Source organism: Dryas octopetala, chromosome 3 (genome assembly GCF_963921425.1).
Source record: "Dryas octopetala chromosome 3, drDryOcto1.1, whole genome shotgun sequence".
Taxonomy (NCBI): Eukaryota; Viridiplantae; Streptophyta; class Magnoliopsida; order Rosales; family Rosaceae; genus Dryas; species Dryas octopetala.
Window position 1 is genome coordinate 11,667,317 of NC_141368.1, and position 20,044 is coordinate 11,687,360.

At 37.8% G+C, this 20,044-nt stretch overlaps 2 protein-coding genes across 4 annotated transcripts in view; one reads left to right on the forward strand and one right to left on the reverse strand.

Annotated features, from left to right (window-relative positions):
• Nucleotides 1-14,949, reverse strand: part of LOC147290898 (uncharacterized) — a 28,889-nt gene extending 13,940 nt beyond the window's left edge. The window contains exons 1-9 of one of the 3 annotated variants that reach the window (XM_086235634.1): nucleotides 14,442-14,947; nucleotides 13,281-13,390; nucleotides 12,054-12,122; nucleotides 11,783-11,898; nucleotides 11,568-11,622; nucleotides 10,837-10,957; nucleotides 10,296-10,343; nucleotides 10,093-10,187; nucleotides 9,231-9,735 (exon numbers count right to left, since the gene is read on the reverse strand). In XM_086235634.1, the coding sequence (XP_086091760.1) occupies nucleotides 9,634-9,735; nucleotides 10,093-10,187; nucleotides 10,296-10,343; nucleotides 10,837-10,957; nucleotides 11,568-11,622; nucleotides 11,783-11,898; nucleotides 12,054-12,122; nucleotides 13,281-13,390; nucleotides 14,442-14,529 (804 nt within the window). In that variant the 5' untranslated portion in view covers nucleotides 14,530-14,947 and the 3' untranslated portion in view covers nucleotides 9,231-9,633. Of the gene's footprint in view, nucleotides 1-9,230; nucleotides 9,736-10,092; nucleotides 10,188-10,295; nucleotides 10,344-10,836; nucleotides 10,958-11,567; nucleotides 11,623-11,782; nucleotides 11,899-12,053; nucleotides 12,123-13,280; nucleotides 13,391-14,157; nucleotides 14,309-14,441 lie in introns of those variants that run through there. The other 2 variants (XM_086235636.1, XM_086235635.1) reach the window with 2 other exon arrangements.
• Nucleotides 2,356-3,678, forward strand: LOC147290902 (uncharacterized). Its single transcript, XM_086238499.1, has one exon. It carries the CDS (start codon nucleotides 2,356-2,358, stop codon nucleotides 3,424-3,426), a length of 1,071 nt encoding a protein of 356 aa, XP_086094625.1. The 3' UTR covers nucleotides 3,427-3,678.
• Nucleotides 14,950-20,044: the final 5,095 nt, after the last annotated feature.

The window sequence follows — 20,044 nt, forward strand, 5'->3', positions numbered from 1 at the left end:
TCAGAGCATAGATCAGTAGTTTGCTATTGATGATAATGAAGCAGCTGCTATGAAATTACACCGACAAATATTAGTGGACGATCCATTAGTCAAAAAGTTAAAGTGACAACTCACTGATTAAGGGTGGTGCATTGGTTTGCCTTTTGAATGCTATCTGAAAATGCATTGATTGGTAGACAAAAAGCAAGAGTTGTGTGCATTGGTTGGTAGACAAAAAGCTCAAACAAATTCTCATTGGACCGTTGGGCGTTGGCTCCACTTTTATTCTCTTTCTCGATTAATTTGTCTTTTATGGGACTTTTCCAATTATTATTACTGTTGATGGGAACTTTAGGATGTTAGTGGGAAACTTCAGAACTTATTGGGAAACTTTATGAACTTAGTGGGAAACTACATACGCAGTTCATTGTTAAATTTATTTTTGGTTCTGATCAAAATAAATTCATTGTTAACTTTAGGAAGCTAAATTCATTTCATCAACTCATTGTTATTGCAGCCAAAGAAGACAAAGAAAACATTGTTATTATATTAAGGAAAGACATGAAACAGCCTCTATTCAAGGAAAAGTTACCTGCAAGAAACTTCGACAAAGTTGCTCCAACAAATCTTCGTGGTTTGACTGCACATAGAGCACACTGTTAAGTGATGAAAAGCAATAAATAAAACAAGACCTATGTTGTAAATATAATGTTATATGTGGCTATTCCTGTAATTAGTTGTAGGGGCATACTAGTAAATATACAAAACCTAGTAAACCCTACTTCTATATAAGGATATTTATAACATGAATAAGGATGACTGATCATATTCTCTCTGCCTCCTCTCTTCCACAAACCCTAATCTTCACATACTTTTACAACACGTTATCAGCACGAAAAGCTCTTTGGATTGTGGATCGCCAAACAAAAGAGGATCATAATTCAATCCGTTCTTCAATCAATCAAGCACGAGAAGCTCTTTGGATTGTGGATTGTGGATCGATAAACGAAAGAGGATCATCCTTCAATTTGTTCTTCAACCAAGTAGGTTTTATAAAATAATTTTATGTTCATGGTTATTTAACCTTGATTGATTAAAAAATCCTCATAAAGCATGAACCCTAGATTTATGTGATTGATTTATTTGGGTTTATATATTTTATACATGCTTTCTTGGATTGAATGATTAAAATAAAAAGAGGAAGAATTTTTGGGTGATCGGGAAACCACCCCGAGCAGCAGCCCCGCGCTTCCAACTCCCGCTGCCTGCAGCAGCCCCGCTGCCTTGCGCGCTGCCAGCGCCTTGCAGCAGCCTCTCGCTGCACCCTGCCAGCAGCAGGGCAAGCTTCGCTGCCAGCAGCAGCTTCGCTGCCCAGCAGGCAGCCCACCAGGCCAGCAGCCCCTCCTCCAGCAGCCAGCAGCAGCGCCCAGCCTTGCTGCCAGCAGCCCCTCGCTTCGCTGCCAGCAGCAGCAGCCCGCAGCAGCCTTGCTGCCCTCGCTGCCTGCAGCAGCCCTTCTCGCAGCAGCAGCCTTGCTGCCCTCGCTGCCTGCAGCAGCCCCTCGCGCGCGTAGCACACCACCTCGCATGCTGCCAGCAGCCAGCCAGCAGCCTCGCAGCAGCCCAGCAGGTCCAGCTTTGCTGCAGCCCAGCCCAGCAGAGCAGCGCACAAGGCCCAATTGGCCAGCAGGCCCGCCACGGTGGCAGCCCAGTAGGCCCGCCATGCAGGCGCCACGTCAGCGCCACGCTGGCAGCCCAGCAGGCCCACCACGCCACTGCCACGCGGACGCCACGCAGGCAGCCAAGCCGCTGCCACGTCAGCGCCATGCAGGCGCCACGTCATTGACACGTCAATGCCACGTCGCTGCCACTCCCACGCTGACACATGGCGAGCCTCCTGAAACTTTGTAAAAAGGAGATGTTAATTCTTGTCATGCCTGGGGTTTGAACCCAGGACCTCTTGGGTACCAAGAGTGCACCTTTACCACTGTGCTGCTGATAGTTTATTGTTAGTATGCAAACCATTTAATATATATACTCTAAATGTCAGAAACTTTTATTCAAACAATTTTGTGGTATTTTTTCTGTTCTACTTAAGTATATGAATATTTTACTTGTTTAAATTTTTGCACTAGAATATATGTGTAGAAATTGCAGGTAATTAATGAACCAGTAGTTCATACATAAATATTGAACCTGTAGTTTCAATAATGCCGTATAAGGAACCTGAAGTTTCCTTCATAAATTCACCATACATGATAAAACCAGTAGATTTTACATGTCTATACCATGTTATAGAACTTGAAGTTCTTATTCATTGTTTATGGATATTATTGCCCGAAGCACTAATTATGATTATTTGTTCCTTTCAACCAAAGAATGTCAAATCTCAACAAGCTTGATTTCGTCGCTTTGGAAGTTTCCGGAAGAAACTATCTAAAGTGGACTCAAGATGTTAAGCTTCATTTGACTGCCAAGAAGATGAGATCGACAATCATTGCAGACAATGTTGTCGCAGAATCTCTTAAGGCAAGTGCCATGATCTTCATTAGGAAGCATATAGAGGAAGCACTCCAAGTTGAGTACCTCGCTGAAGAGGATCCACGAGCTCTTTGGGTTGCTCTGGAAGAGCGGTTTAACCATCAGAAGACCATTTTCTTGCCTGAAGCAAGACATGACTGGCAGAACATCCGTTTCCAGGATTTCAAATCCGTGAATGAGTATAATTCGGAAATCTGCCGGATCAGGTCACTCCTCAAATTTTGTGGGGAGGAGCTCACCGAAGCTGACCTATTGGAGAAGACTTTCTCCACCTTCCCTGCCTTCTGTTTGGTCCTGCAGCAACAATACAGGGAGAGGAATTTTACCAAGTTCTCGGCATTGATCACTACTCTGTTGCTCGCTGAAAAGAACAACAACTTATTAATGAGAAATGATCAAGCCCGACCTGTCGGTACTAAAGCAGCACCATTGCCTGAAGCAAATGCTGTTGCTCATCGCAATTCAAACCGCGATAGAGGATACCGAGGTCATGGAAAGGGCACGAAGTCCGACCGCCCGAGAAATGGAAGGAAAGGTTCTCAGAGGAATGGCCCGTATGATCGAGGCCAACGCGGCCAAGGCCCACGCGGTCATGGCCCACGAAACCCGAATTCTAGTGGCCAAGGACCACGTGGTAGGAACCGCGGTCCCTCGGCCCCAAGAACTCGAAATGAGAGGAACACTGGTCCAGCCCGTCGCCACCAGAATCAGAATCAGAATGATCTCTGTTACCGATGTGGAGGAACTGATCACTGGTCCCGCACCTGCCGTGCATCAGCGCAAGCTGTAAATGAGTATCACGCCAGTCGCGGAACTCGAGAGACCAATCTCGTTGAGGGATCATTTCCTATGGATACCACCTTAGAGGTCACTGATTTCCAGACTGCTACTGGACACTTCGAGGACTAGAAACTCGATGACATGGATATGATCGGCGCTTGTGCCGTATTTATTTTCTGAATAATGTTTTTCTTATTCAGATTATTTTGGTGATTTATGATTTGGATTATTTGTTTTGGAAATTTGGTTATGCTCGAATATTATTTAATTCAATTAAGTTATTTTCATACATGTGATCTATTGAATTAAATTTATGAATAAGCATGTTTAGTGGGGAAGTTTGTTGTCTGGCAGACAGTGCTACTACGCACACCATACTTCAAGATCGGAAGTATTTTTCAAACTTATTGCTTACTCATACCTCTGTGACAACCATATCAGGCCAATCCAACCTGATAGAGGGCCATGGCAAAGCCCATTTTTATGTTGTCCAATGGTACTGAATTATCATTAATGAGGCCTTATATTCTCCAAGTTCCAGAAGAACGTTGTTGAGTTATAAGGATATTCGAGCCAACGGTTATCACGTTGAAACCACTGAGGAAAATGGAGTGGAATATCTTTGCATAACCTCCAATTTGTATGGCCAGAAGCGTACATTGGAGAAATTGAAATGCCTATTGAGCGGTCTTTATATGACCACCATTAGATCGATTGAGGCCAATCACATAGTTAACCAGAAGTTAACCAATTCGAGCAGTTTCTTTCTATGGCATGACCGGTTGGGATACCCAGGTCAAAGTATGATGCGCCGTATCCTCAATTCATCACACGGGCATCCCCTTACTAATAAGGATCTTGTGTTTAGTGACACACTATGCCAAACTTGCTCGCTTAGAAAGTTGAATACTAGACCATTATATGCAAAGACTAGTAAAGACTCTATCCTTTTCCTGCAAAGGATACAAGGGAATATTTGTGGACCTATCCAACCACCATGCGGACCATTTAAATATTTTATGGTTTTGGTTGATGCATCGACAAAGTGATCACATGTTACACTATTGTCCACAAGAAACGCTGCTTTTGCTAAACTTCTCGCCCAGAAGGCTCACCACACGGATTATCCTATAAAGTCCAGAAGATTTGATAATGCCGGAGAGTTTACATCGAAAACTTTCGATGATTATTGCATGTCCCTTGGGATTAATGTTGAACATCGAGTTCCCCATGTTCACACCCAGAATGGTCTCGCAGAAGCGTTCATTAAAAGATTACAAATGATCGCACGAACCTTGGTTATGCGCACCAAGCTTCCAATTTCTGCGTGGGGCTATGCAATCTTGCATGCAGCCATGTTGGTCCGGTTGAGGTCCACTGCTACCCAACCTTACTCCGCGTTACAGCTGGTGACTGGGTACGAACCTGACGTTTCGTACTTACGCGTATTTGGGTATGTAGTTTACGTGCCAGTTGCGCCGCTACAACGTACCAAAATGGGTCCTCAACGAACGATGGGCGTATATGTCGATTATGAATCCCCATCCATTATACGCTTTTTAGAGCCCTTGACAGGCGATCTCTTTACCGCTAGATTTGCGGATTGTCACTTTGATGAGACAGTCTTCCCGCCGTTAGGGGGAGATATGAACGTCACCGTTCCTGAAGAACGACGTGAATTGACGTGGAATGTCCCCACTATGTCTCATCTCGATCCCCGAACCGCACAATGTGATAGTGAAGTGCGGAGAATTCTAGATCTACAGAGTATAACTCATAATATGCCAGACGCATTCTCTGATCTAGCTAAAGTGACGAGATCACATATACCTGCTGCAAACGTGCCTGCAAGGATATCCGTCCCTGAAGAACGTATCGTCCCAGGAGGACGTGTCGTCCCAGATGGACGAGGTACAGCCATAGCGGCTAACCAGTCATATGTCCCTGCCCAGAAGTGAGGTTGACCACTAGGTTTGATGGACTCTTATCCCCAGAAGAGGATACATTTGGCACAAATGAGTCCCCTTGACATCGCGATCTCAATCGATCCATCTCACGAAATAGTTCCGGATTATGGGCCCGTCCCAGAAGAGACGGCGTTGGGGGACGCTCCAACGTTTGAACCCACTCTCGAGAACATAGAGATCTCTATAAATTATGCATGCTTAAGTGGGCTCTGGAATCGAAACGAGATTATCATCGATGATATATTTGTATTCGCGGTAGCTACCGAAATCATAACTAGCGATGACATCGAACCTCACTCCGTTGATAAATGTCAACGTCGAGACGACTGGCCAAAATGGAAAGAAGCAATCCAGGTCGAATTAGATTCCTTGACAAAGAGAAAGGTGTTTGGGCCTGTCGTTCCTACACCTTCCCCATGTTAAACCTGTAGAATTTAAATGGGTATTTGTAAGGAAGCGTAATGAGAAAAACGAGATTGTGAGATACAAGGCTCATCTAGTGGCGCAAAGATTTTCTCAACGCCCTGGGATTGATTACGAGGAAGAGTATTCCCCCGTAATGGACGTCATAACGTTCCACTACCTTATCAGTTTGGTAGTTTCCGAAAAACTGAGTATGCAGCTTATGGATGTGGTCACTGCTTATCTCTATGGGGATCTTGATACAGAGATATATATGAAAGTTCCCGAAGGACTTAAGACACCCGATGCAAATAGTTCCAGACCACGGAACACGCTCTCCATTAGTTTGAGGCGTTCACTGTATGGATTGAAACAATCCGGAGGTGGTATAACCGTCTAAGTGAGTATTTGATCGGGATGGGATATGTGAATAATGTTCTATGCCCTTGCGTGTTTATTAAGAACAAGTTCTGGTTTTGCTATTATAGCTGTTTATGTCAATGACATGAATCTAATTGGTACTCCTGAAGAGATCAAGGAAACAGCTAAACACCTGAAGTTGGAATTCGAGATGAAAGATCTTGGGAGAACGAATTTCTGTCTCGGCCTGGAGCTCGAGCACCGTGCAGATGAAATTCTAGTCCATCAATCGAATTACATCCAGAAGATGTTAAGGCGCTTTAATGAGGATAAAGCAAAGCCTTTTAGCACGCCCATGATCGTCCGTAGTCTAGATCCTAAGAAGGATCCGTTTCGTCCCGCAGATGATAACGAAGAGATATTGGCACCAGAAGTCCCATATCTAAGTGCAATAGGCGCATTATTGTACTTGACTCAATGTACTAGACCGGACATCTCATTCGCTGTGAACTTGTTAGCTAGATATAGCTCTGCGCCAACACGCCGCCACTGAAATGGCATAAAAGACATTTTCCGCTACCTTAAAGGTACGACGGATATGGGCTTATTCTATCCCTAGCTACGCATCAAGAAATGGATCGAACCCCCTCGATCCTCGGAATGATGCCCGCCTTTTGGATATGCTGACGCAGGGTATCTATCAGACCCGCATAATGTGCGTTCTCAAACTGGTTATGTCTTTACCATTGAGAATACAACAATATCTTGGAGGTCTACGAAACAGACCCTTGTTGCTACCTCTTCGAATCATGCTGAGATTCTAGCCCTTCACGAAGCAGTTCGTGAATGTATATGGCTAAGAGCAGTTTCCAAGCATGTTCGAACTACGTGTGGGCTGAATTCCACCACTGATGAACCAACGATTATCTATGAGGATAATGCCGCTTGCATCCAGCAGATGAAGACAGATTTCATCAAAGGAGACAACACCAAGCATATTGTACCGAAGTTCTTCTTCAGTCAACAGCAACAAGAGCATCAGATGATTGAAGTCAAGTAGATCCGATCTCATGACAACCATGCAAACCTCTTCACCAAGTCACTACCAAAGTCCACGTTCTTGATGCATGTTCGAGGTATTGGTTCGGGTAGATTGGCTAATTTACCTAGTATGTAGTCTTCAGGGGGAGTCGACATCAGGGGAAGTATCCCGAAGCATACTCGCTTGACCATCGTGTACTCTTTTGTCCTTCGTCCAGGGTTATTTTGTCCCACTGGGTTTTGTTACCTGGCAAGGTTTTAATGAGGCACATCTTAGCATGGTCACCCTACTCATACTACATCCTGAAGATGTGTTGATCTGATATATATGCATTTGCTCATCTTTTCCCTTCGACCACGGGTTTTTCCCATTGGGTTTACCGGGCAAGGTTTTGGTGTAGCAACTCTAATGCACCCCGCTCCCATAGACATACTATCTGCTTATGATCCAGAAGATATGACTTCACCTACTTTCGAGGTTCTGATGCGACTACTCCACACTCACGCGCGTTGCACTCTTTTTCCTTCGACCAGGGTTGTTTTTGTTCCCACAGGGTTTTTATTACTTGGCAAGGTTTTAACGAGGCAACTTAGAAGCGCATAGCAGAGACAACACTAATGACATGGAATATCCAAGGGGGAGTGTTGTAAATATAATGTTATATGTGGCTATCCCTGTAATTAGTTGTAGGGGCATACTAGTAAATATACAAAACCTAGTAAACCCTACTTCTATATAAGGATATTTATAACATGAATAAGGATGACTGATCATATTCTCTCTGCCTCCTCTCTTCCACAAACCCTAATCTTCACATACTTTTACAACAACCTAAAATTTATAAACAAAATATTCCAATTTCTATTACTATGCAAAATCGTTCAAAGGACTCTCAAGCTTCTGCTTTTTAAATTTACAAGAACAACCATCACTATACTTGGGGAACATTTCACAAATTTCAAAAGGCATGTAATGGAAAGCACTTCTAATGGGCAATAATATGATTAATACTTTGATATCAATTCAGGTACTGTAGCATTCTAGGATGGTCTTAAAGTGACCATGTACAAACTAGACAAAAAAAATTTCTTTTATTGTTTTTACTTTTTAGGCTTATTTCACGATTTATTATCCATAACTTTTTTTATTTTTACAGTGTCCTCTGAAAGTTTTTTTTGTCTCAAGTTATCACCTCTAATTTACATTTATGTCTCATTTTACTTTGTTCTGTTAACAAATTCATCAAAAATGCTGATGTGACCGTTAATGTTGACATGACTAGCTGGATGTGAGCCACGTGTCACATCTTTTCTTTTATTTTCAAATTTTTTCTATTTTTAAATTTTTATAAAATTTAAAAATTAATTAAAAATAATTCCAAACTCAAAAATTCTCATTTGAGAATTAAGTAAAGCTGATATAAAATCAAATTAGACCGTGAGAAATTACAATTAGTGGAGGACCTACCCATTAGTCAAAAAGTTGAAAGGAACAAAGTAAAGACACGGTTGGTAGACAAAAAGCAAAAGAAACAATTCTCATTGGACCTTTAGCTCCACTTACTCTCTTTCTCTTTCTTTTTTGTGACTTTTTCAATTACTATTATTTCTTGATGGAAACCTTAGGAAGTTAATGGGAAACTTTTGAACTTGGGGGAAACTTTATGAAGCTAACGGGAAACTACATTTGCAATTCATTGTTATACCGGTGTCTCTTTTTGTCTCTTTTTCGGTGTTTACAGGTGCGTTGTATCAGATTAATAAGCAAGGCTTGGATTTGGGCCACTTGTTTGTAGTCCCTTAATCGGCCCAAATTCCTTTGGCTTACATTACAACAATAAGCAGCCGCCAATAACAATCATGTCATTAGCAAACGATGACTTAATTTTGCACGAGAACATTTTCCATCAAATAATTGGAATAAGAACTTGTGACATAGAAAACCCCAGAAGTCTAGGATTCAAGATTTAAACACATGGTAAATGAAGATGAAAAACAATAATTATGCATACTACTCATAGCGGAAAAAACAACTTATTTTAATTCCATTTTTCGGACAGTAATACACGACTAAAAACAAGGCTTTCGAGTGTAATAGTGTCGTGCCTACGGGTGATATGATCGTTTATCAAATAATAATATTTCGGAAAGCACTCAAAAGAGTTAAAGCCAAAACAAATCCCATTTCGCATTTCCTAGACGTGATACAAATCATTCATACCTACATATATTTGACATCCCGTGTGGGCCGTGGGGCAAATTGAGAAGGATGCTCTGGGGGGCGGCTTAGGCACACCCCAGAACGTAAGAGATTACATTCTGTTTTGTCTATTTTAAACCCGAATCAAATCACACTTGGTTCCAGCCTCTTAACAAACTCGAGTAACTAAAAGCCAAAATCCCTTGACGAGAATCAATGACAAATACGATGACTTGCAGCAACCAAATTTCAGGAGCATCGTGTCATGTACAAACACCATCTCTAGTTAGAAATAACAGTGTTGCCGATGATCATGTAACTAGCTGTGACAGACCATTTTATAGACTCTAGAAGAACGCTTCTATACTATCGGGAGAGAAGGCCATATGAGGGCAAGTCTTCCAGCCGTGTTATGTCTTCTTGCAGAAGCTCTTTTTCCAACTGCCGGCGTGTGGATTTCATCACTGTCTGTTAGGAACACAACATAATCGGGGACAGAATGTTAGCAAAAGAAATACCTACAACCAACAAGTGTGAAACAGAATAGCCTTTGCCCCAAACCCAAAAGTCAAAGTCTCTAGCCACTACACATAAAAGTGTGAAATTTCTACAAGATTACATCTGGAACCAAACACCAGCTATATAAATTCGCCCCCAGATCTATTTATTGCACAAGAGGATGGACCAATGAGGTTTGCATTAATAGCACTATTTTCACAGCATTTGGTGAGTTAAAGTTTATCAAAAGGATATATCATGCGTCAAAAGGATAGCTAATGTTAAAAGAAATCAATACAAGTTACTTTCTTCTTGAGGAATACATACATTGAAATCCATATATGATGCACGCATAGAAAGCCATTGATGGTCCATTAGCTTGAATGTGATGCAATAGATAAGGTCAAATGCTGATTCATTTTCTGTCAAGCAAACAAAAATTATTATATTAAGCAAATACATGAAACGGCCTCTATTCAAGGAAAACTTTCGTTTTTTCTTTTTTTGGTAAATATTCAAGGAAAAGTTACCTGCAAGAAACTTCAAGAAGGTTGCACCCACAAATGTTTGTGGTTTAACTGCACAGAGACCACACTGTTAAGTGATGAAAAGCATTAAATAAAACAAGACCTATTATTCATAAACAAAATTTTCCAATTCATATTACTATTTTGCAAAGTCGTTCAGAGGACTCTTCAAAGGTTCTGCTTTTTGAATTCACAATAACAACTATCACTATACTTTCAAAAGGCATGTAATTGAAAGCACTTTTAATGAGCAATACATATGATTAATACTTTGATATCAATTCAGGTATTGTAGCATTCTAGGATGGTCTCAAGGTGACCATGTACTTAATTGATAGGTGAAAGCAGATTCTGCAGCGCAGTCAAATGCATGTGGTGGAAAACAAGTTGTTCATACAAAACAGTTTTGAGCGAGCATGGTGCATTGGAGGTTTAAAATCAAAAGGCCCAAAAAATCACAATATTCTAACAGGTTTCTATTGTCGGGTAATATCAAGATTCTTCAAAACAATATGAACATAAATGAACAAGAAAAAATACCGACCTGCTTCAAGATCAAGCATCTGAATAAGCATGAATGTAATATTCACACCAGCAACAGCAAATGGGTATTCCCACACTGACCTATTACCTTCTTGCTTTCGAAGAAGATCCTGGAAAGATTTCTACAATGAAAGTATTTGAAACTTTCAATGAGACACAAGTAAAAGGTGAAGTAGCAAAAGGCGAAGTAGCATACGAATCGTGAGGAGAATATTTATTGTTGTAATAAAAATAAACAGAAAAGTACATAAGGTAACACAAGCAAAAAAAACTATAATCAACCACTCACATTTATCTGCCACAGCACATACTGTCCATGATATAATAAAATTTAACTTACATGTGGGGATAATCTTGAAACACTACATAAAAATTTTCTAGTTCTCTTGCGAGCTGATTATCTATCACCTGTGTATGTTTCTCCAGTTTTCAACTAGAGGGTTGCATGCAGAAATACAAACTTTGAATTCAAGTCATTTTTTACCAAAGGTCTTCTGATTTCAAGACACAACATATATATAGAGTAATTTTTACCTACGTATGTCTGGATGTGTGGTGGTGTATCTCAATGCTATTGATCATGTTGACTTTACCGCATGGTCAATGCGATCAATGGCATCGTGATGTCCGTGACATCCCACAGGTGAAAATTTTGTGTGTGTGTGTGTATAATTGTGTATATATGTTGTATATATACATATATAATAGAGAGAGAGAGAGAGAGAATCATACTGGGAAATTCCTCGCAAAGAACAACAAATTCTCCAATGATATAAAACCACCACCCCTCCAGAAAATTCAAATATCAACAATTAGTAACCCATGAAAAAAAAAAAAAAAAAAAAAAAAAGGAAGAAGAGAAAGAAAAGAGATAGCAACAGATTAGCTGTCCAAATGACAAAGGAGATCGGGCCGAAAGAAAATGACAAAGAAGATACTAGATATACCTAAAATCTGTTGATGGATCCTTCCCTTGCCAACCCATTTCCTTCCATTGCTCAGATATTAAACCATGAAGTTCTTCTTCAGGATAGGCAGCATTCCACAAGGCCCTCAAAGCTTCCTAGATAAATCAGAGACAGAAAAACCATCAGACTAAGTGCTGATCTAAATAAGATGATGAACTATCTGTGCAGAGGAAGATTAAAAATCATGCAAATCCTTCCCACAAACATAAACATGTGACCCATAATGTAGAATCAGTGACATAATATATACCTGGTGCTCAGGGATTGAACTGTCATAGTTAACATCTATACGGCTCTGTAGTCTCTGCAGGCATTCCTCCTGACAGAATCCAAGCAAGAAAAAGGGCATAACAATCATACCATGGACATGTAATCGATTTCCACAAAAGCATTTGTTTGAGTACTACAGGTATAGGTAAGCATTTATATACAGATGTTGGCAACTAAAGCAATAAATTTGAACCAGAAAACAAAGTTATTGGATCTTCCAAAAATCCTGCAATTGTTGTATTAGATACTTTCCAGTGACATTGTCATAATGGTAGGCCATACAGCTAAGTAGATAAACCATAACCCAATCAGCCTAACAAGTATGACTTTCTGACCCTTCAGAGGTTCTTTAGGGCCATAGAAACTTAAAAAAGTTATTGTACTCCAAGGATTCAAAACAATAAAGATCTTCTATGACATAATCAGCATGAAAACCAGATTTTAAACTCAATAAAAGAAAAACTTCATTTTCTTAATTATTTCTATCAACATATTACAGGTTTTTGTAATGGTCTAGAATCCCCCAAAGCCTCTTCCCACAAACCCAAAAGAAGAAAACAGCAAAAAATTAAAAACTAAAGGTAGACAAAGGCATCACTTCAGTATGTAAGGTAATGATGTAAGAAAAAGATCAAAACAACAGTTCATTTTACCAATGCTGATGACAAAACCTTAAGCAACTGAACAGTGAAGAAAAAGCAGCAGCCCAACATTTTCTGGACAAATCACTTAGTGATAGAGAAATGGTAGAGCTTGGTTAACCAAAATAACTATGCATCGGTATCGAGAACAGAGACCTCCTGACGTTTTTAAGATTTTTAAAGATAATGACAGCATCACATCTCTTTGCACAACCATTAAATAAGTAAAAATGCTAAGGTAATCAGATTAGCCTCAACTGGTCAGATATTCAAGGTACCCAACAACCCTAAAAGTTCATGCAGAACCACAAAAAAAAAAAAAAAAAAAAAAAAAATTTAGGCAAGTTATATATACATCAACTCTTTGCATGATAAATAAATAGGATGTACCAAAGGCATGTGTTTCATTCAGGAAATTTTTGTATTTATGCATATCATTGGAGAAAGGACAAGCATTCCCCTTATGAATACAATTCATTTCCTCCAAACTGAGGTCTTATATCCAAAAAGAACCTACCAGCATACTGGAATGGTCAGGTACAGTTTATACAATTGCAAAATGTTACCTGGACAGGGGTTAAATCAAAGGAGGGACGAGCATCACTCTCTCTTCTCTGTGCACACACACAAGAAAGGCCTCGGCCAAGCCATGCTGCTGACCCTGCCACAACCTCAGCTGTAACAAAATAAAGCCACCCAATAATAAAGATAGAGTTTCTAAATTCTCAAAGAAAAATTGTATGTACTTTCAAATGGTTACATAAAAGTTTATATGCTCAAATCATCAATTAATGTTTCTTCATCTCCCATCCTGGGGAAAAAAAATCCTCATAGTTCATGCACAACCCCACTTCAATACTTCAAGCTCAACTCTTAAAAATACTGTGATAACGAACAAAGGTTTGTAAAGTTTCTAGAACATCACAGATGTTAAGATCTGTAAGTGATTCACCCAAGCCACCAACCATAGTTTGCATGAATAGAGCAGCTAAACTACTACAATTACTATACATTAGGCATTCTACTTAAAATTAATGATAGTATTAATAAATGGCAAAATAATTATGTAAAAATATACATAATAAATAATTTTTTTGGCACCCATGGGGCCTGGATGTGAAATGAAACTTGAGCCCAATACTTCATAGTAAAGGAATTTTTAAGAAACAGGCACCAAATGCATATGACAGTACAAGTGCAATATGATAAACAGCAATGAAAGATAAATCAAAATAAAACCTAAGCACAAATAGTTATGGCTCCACAGTCCACACTAATAAGATTATCAAGTAGCAAAATTCGTAGCAAATAGTTATGAAGCTCGATTACAAATTTACATCTATTTTTCAAAACAAAAATCAAATCAGCTAAAATAAGCATGCAGAAGTAAAAGTTCAATTAATAAAAAATACAAAGAGGTAAAAGTTCAATTAATTCACGCACCACAGCAATTTAGAATATCAGAAAACATCAAGTAAGCGATAACTTCAGCTACAATCCGAGCTCGATAGTCTCGATAGCAGATCTAAGCTCCGATTTTCTATTTTTTTGTTTTAAGAAAGAGACAATTGCTGGAAGAGATAAAGTTTTAGAGAGAGAGAGAGAGTTCTCTTTCTTTTTTTGGTAGAGAGAAAGTTCTCTTTCTAAAAGAGAGAGAATAAGAAACAAAACAAATAGAAAAAAAAAAAAGCGAAGGAAAACAGAGAAGAGAGAACAAGTAAAAGTACCAGAAGTTGAATGGCAGGTATTGCCACGGTCGAGACCTTGAGAAATCCTCCTCACAGCGACAAACGAGCCTCCTCCTCTATCGTCCATAGTGCTTCGCCACTACACCATAAGCACGAATCCACAGTCCGATCGACAACTCGCCGGAACCTCGCCGGCGCCGGAAATGCAGCGCGAACCGGCACCGAGCCGCCGGAACCGAAGAAACGAGAACCGGAGCTTCTGGCTCTTCGCGGAGCGCGAGGAGAGATCTCGATCGAAAGAGAAGGAGCGAAAAAGAGAGATGGTTGAGACAAAGAGAGCGAAGTGGTTCTTGGAGGAATGGGAGAGAATCTTGAAGAAATAGCTAGGGTTTGTAGAGGATCTGGTACTCGGATTCCATTGGAGAGTCAGTTACAAGCTCTCTCTCTCTATATCTTTCTCTCTTGTTCTCTCTTGTTCTGTGTGCTGTGAGAGCGAGCATATGTTCGGTGTGGTGGCGTTGGCGTCGTTTTGTTTGTTTGGAGAGAGAGGAATCGGAGGTTACGAAAAAGAGTATTATTGTGATTAATTTTTGTTTAAAATTTAATCACGAGTAATTAATTAGGTAGAGCCGGCTGTGTCTGTTCTCTCTCTCTCTCTACGAGTCTCCTCTTTTTTTTTGGGCCACGAGTCTCCGTCTTAAATTCTTAAAATCTTTGGGGGTTTTATTTTCGGGAGTAACGGAATTAGCAATGAAGGTGATTGATGACAGACTGACAGAGTAGGGTCAATTAAATCGGTTGAAACTGGGAACTGCTAAAGCGGGAAAAACAAACGCAATCGTTAGATTTTTTTATTTTTTACTCGAAGAGTTAGTAATTAGGAATTTTTAAATACACATCCCATTATGTCTCAATCTTATTTTTTTCAACTTTACTTTTAAGTTTTAACTAACAAATTTATGAACGGAACAATGTCATTAACCATTTGATATAAGAGTTAATTACACTTACACTTCTTAATGTTTATCGTCTTTTCACATACATTCATTGGAGTTTCAACAATTATACATACACCCCTTAGATTTTAAAACTGTTGCATATAACCTCTTATAGTAAGACAAAACATAATGAAAAATTATGCAAAATGTATGCTAAGGGGTTAAATGACCTAATAACATTACTCAAGGTGAAAGATCCAACCTCAATATAAATATTTTTTTTGTTTATTTATTTTTTTCTCTTGTAGAGGGTTATATGCAATGAGTTAATTACACTTACAGCCCCTAAGGTTTATCGTCTTTTCATATACACTCCTGAGGTTTAAAAAATTACACATACACTCCTTGAGATTTCAAAACTATTACATATAACCCCTACAAGAGAAAAAAATAAATAAACAAAAAAGAAAATATTTTTATTGAGGTTGGACTTTACACATTGAGTAATCTTATTAGGCTATTTAACCTCTTAGTATCCCTTTTTGTATAATTTCTCATCATTTTTTGCTCACTATAAGGGGGTTATATGCAACAGTTTTGAAACCTCAAGGGGTGTATGTGTAATTATTAAAACTCCAGAGGGTGTATGTGAAAAGACAATAAACCTCAGGGTGTGTAAGTGTAATTAACTCTATATGCAATAATTTTGAAACTTCAGGGAGGTGTATGTGTAAATTTTGAAACCCCAGGGATGTATGTGAAAAGAAGATAAACCTCAAGGGGTGTAAGTGTAATTAATTCTTGATATAATCATATAAACGACAGTTATTAGTAAAAAAAAATAAAGAAAAATAGACCAACAAAAATAAAACTAATAAATTTAAGAAACTATTTTTTTTTTTGGCCAAGAAATTTAAGAAACTATAAATACAAACAAAACAAAACAAAAAACCTAGAAGGGTGAAACCTCAAACGGCCAACCTCACTCCACTGCCCACCCCCGCCACCAATGGTTCGACTTCAACCCCACACAGTTAGCGCCTCTTCATCTCTTTCTTTACACCCCCTTATTGATGAACGAATCAGGGTGTGATTGAGCAATTTTACCACTTAATAATTAGTTACCTAAGTTGATCAATTTTAGCAAAAAAAAAAAACAAAAGGACTTGACGGTAATGATTAAATTAGAAAATTAAATAAGTTTGAGAATTGTAGAATATAAAAAAAGAACCAAAGCGGGAATCATGGACAAGTTTGGTGACTATTGTTCCAATTAGTCCTAATATATAAGAGCATGGTATTCTAGATTTTTGGCAAGTTTTTTTGTTGAGACCCCTCTAATTTTCCTCGACCATGGTCCATACACGCTAATATATATCAATGGTATTTATTTAGAAAATCTTTGGATAATTAGTCATCCAATGTAATATAGTACATGTTATGTATCTCACTTAGAACTACCTCAATAGCATATGGTGACATAGTCTTGAGTGGTCGTATCATGATACAACTTTCCTATCCAAGACTTTGTCCATGGCTACACATAGGGGAGAGAAAATAGCTAAAGAAAAAGGTGTTACATTGCATAAGATGAAAATATCACATGGGCTGTAGCTAAGCGTGGAACCATGCCATGATTGATCAATTCATTTTTGCAAGAGACCCTACCACGCACCCTAACATCATTTTGTATTTTGCTTCCTTATTATTAAAGCCTCCAAATTGGAGTTATGGTCCACACGCATGGGTCTCCAATGCTCACTTTATATTGGGGTGAGTTTGGCATGCGATCGTAGCACAATAAGTAATCTATTCTTCTCATTATACTATTTAGGCAAAAGGAGTGTGTGTGTGTGTGTTTTTTTTTTTTTTTTGGTACTGAAAAAGGAGCGTGCTTTGATAGGGAACCAAAAAACTAATCCAATTGTATAATCTATACTGATCGAGTAATAAAGAAAAATTAGCATGCAAATTAACATTCATTCTTCTATATATGATAACCACACTTTTTCACGTGTGACACTTTTAACATATATATACTATAGAGAAATATACTAAACCAATATATAATTAGTTCGTGAAAATAGGAAATTTATGAAATATGCAAAACTTGAAGTTAGCTCTTTTAATTTGATTTATATGAAATATCACTAAATCAAAATTCGACTCTCACATATATACCCAGCCAAAAAAAAAAAAAGGTTAAACTCTCAAGTACATTCCTCATGTTTTTTATTGAAATTAAATATATATATATATGGAGGTGATTTTCGCACTCTTCTTTTTTTATTAAGCTATCATGCATCATACATGTAACATTCATTTTTTTAAAAATCAAATATGCTACAAATTAGCAGTGGTTGCTATGGGAACATTTTTCTTGGTAGTATCAAAAGACCAAAAAATGAGGGAATGGACTAATTGAAAACCCCAATTAATTTCATAACACAAAACCCACCATCAAAGAAGAAGAAGATACATAAATCATGACCTTCATGAAGAAAACGAAAAAAAAATGACAGGCTAAATATTTTCCTAATGAAAGTATAGAATGATGATTGAAAGCACGTAAAAGACTGGTTCACATAAATCATGACTCTCATGAAGAAAAAAAAAAAATATATGACAAGCTAAATATTTTCCTAATGAAAGTATAAAATGATGATTGAAAGCACGAACAAAATTGGTTAAAAAAAAAAAAAGGCTTGGAAGGCAAAGAGATGCAATATGAAGAAGATACAATGAGGGAGAGAGAAAATTACTTATTTTTATTTTTTTAATAATGATGAGAGAATTTAGGAAAAAATAATCATTACTCAAAGATAATTAAAATAAAAATTCAATAGTCATAAAGGGTTGATTTTGAAAAATATATAATAAAAATATACAAAATACATTAAAAAAAGGAGATAGAAGTGTAAATGGAGAAAAGAGGAGTGCGAAAATCGCCTCCTTATATATATATTACTTTTACCAAATTAAAAGGAATGTGATTTTAGCCAAATTATTGGATTTTAATCGAGAATTAATTAATGGGAAAAGGACAAGATCATCTTTAAGAAGATGAATATCACCACAAAGGAAAATAAAAGAAAAGTGTCAAAGCCCATCTTTTAAGTAATGCATGTTCTCTTATCATTTGATACATAATGACTAATATAGGGGCTAATTATGAGAGATTGTGAGGATTGTTTTATAAGAGCCTTTATATTAATTTAATGACAAATATTTTATTCACTCATGTCCATTTTATTACTTAATAACCCATTTGAAATTACTAACTCTTTAAAAAAATAAAAATAAAAACAACTTGCGTAAACCCATTTTATTCCTCATCTCTTTTTTGACCTCATACGTCGATGAGTTCACTACATACCCATCTAGAATGTAGAATAGAGCTTGTGGAGCCTGCATGTTAAGTTTAACTCTGGGATAATTAAAGCAAACAAACCAAGCACCTTATAGTTAGTCTTTCATATTAGCTGGATTCTCATTTAACATGTATTGTTATCATATTACAATAAAAATAAAAAATAAAAAATAAATTGCGTAAACCTATTTTATTCCTCATCTCTTTTTTGACCTCATACGTCGATGAGTTCACTACATACTCATTTATGATGTAGAATAAAACTTGTGGAGACTGCATGTTAAGTTTAACTCTGGGATAATTAAAGCCAACAAACCAAGTACCTCATAGTTAGTCTTTCATATTAACTGAACTCTCATTTAATGTATATTGTTATCATATTACATTAAATCTTAACCACACTTTTAAACAATAATCTATATTCAATTAATAGTTCAGATTAGCAATTCCTCGTACAATTTAACACTTGATTATCTAGCAAAACAACATTTTTATTATTTTAGTTATAATTTCTTTTGTATTGTTGCTCAGACTCCAAGTATAATGTACATCTAACCATTGCCTTTTTGTAATCTTGTTACATACTTGACAATATTTCACTCACAAACACTATATACATAGAGTGCAAGGCAGGACCCTCGACAATTCACATCACTTTGCTGAAAACATGAATCCAATGATGCCAACCCAGAGCTATAAGCACTGTGGATATGATTATTATTTCAATGGAAGTTGACATTGACTTCTCAATTAACAAAGGCATGGGGTTTTGATGCCCCCGTTGAGATGAGTCGTGCTTGGCACATATTTGTAGGAAAAAGTAGGTTTTGAAATGAAAGGACTTGATGGTTTAGTTTGTCGGCCAAAAGTGGAGGGTGGTGGGGTGTCTGAGTTGAAGGATTTAAGGGTTTTATGGCCTCCACAGGTGACAATTCCATGTTCATGTTTCAGCCATTTGCCAAGCACCATGATATATATGTGCATGTATGCTCAAAAAAGACCTACTAGTACTACTATGATTGATGCAAGATTAATTAGTAGCAACGCAATGCCGCAGTGCATTCATTGTTAATTAGGAGTCAAGAAAGTAGCCAATTACAAAAGTTTATAATTTAATCTAATTGTATTCCTCTGAAAATTTAATTTGGCAGTTGGTCACGTGGAGTACATAGAGTAAAACTTAGGTTTAATAAAGAAAGAGTTAGACATCAAAAATGTATAAATTTGTGATAAGTCCTCTAAAAATAAATAAAAAATTCCTGATAAGTTTTTCTCAGCATTACATAATAGTGAGAGTCAAATTAACACAAGAGGTAATGTTCTCTTACTATAAG

Excerpts from the sequence above, each read along its gene's own strand:
- LOC147290902 (XM_086238499.1), top strand. The coding sequence starts at position 2,356 with ATGTCAAATCTCAACAAGCTTGATTTCGTCGCTTTGGAAGTTTCCGGA.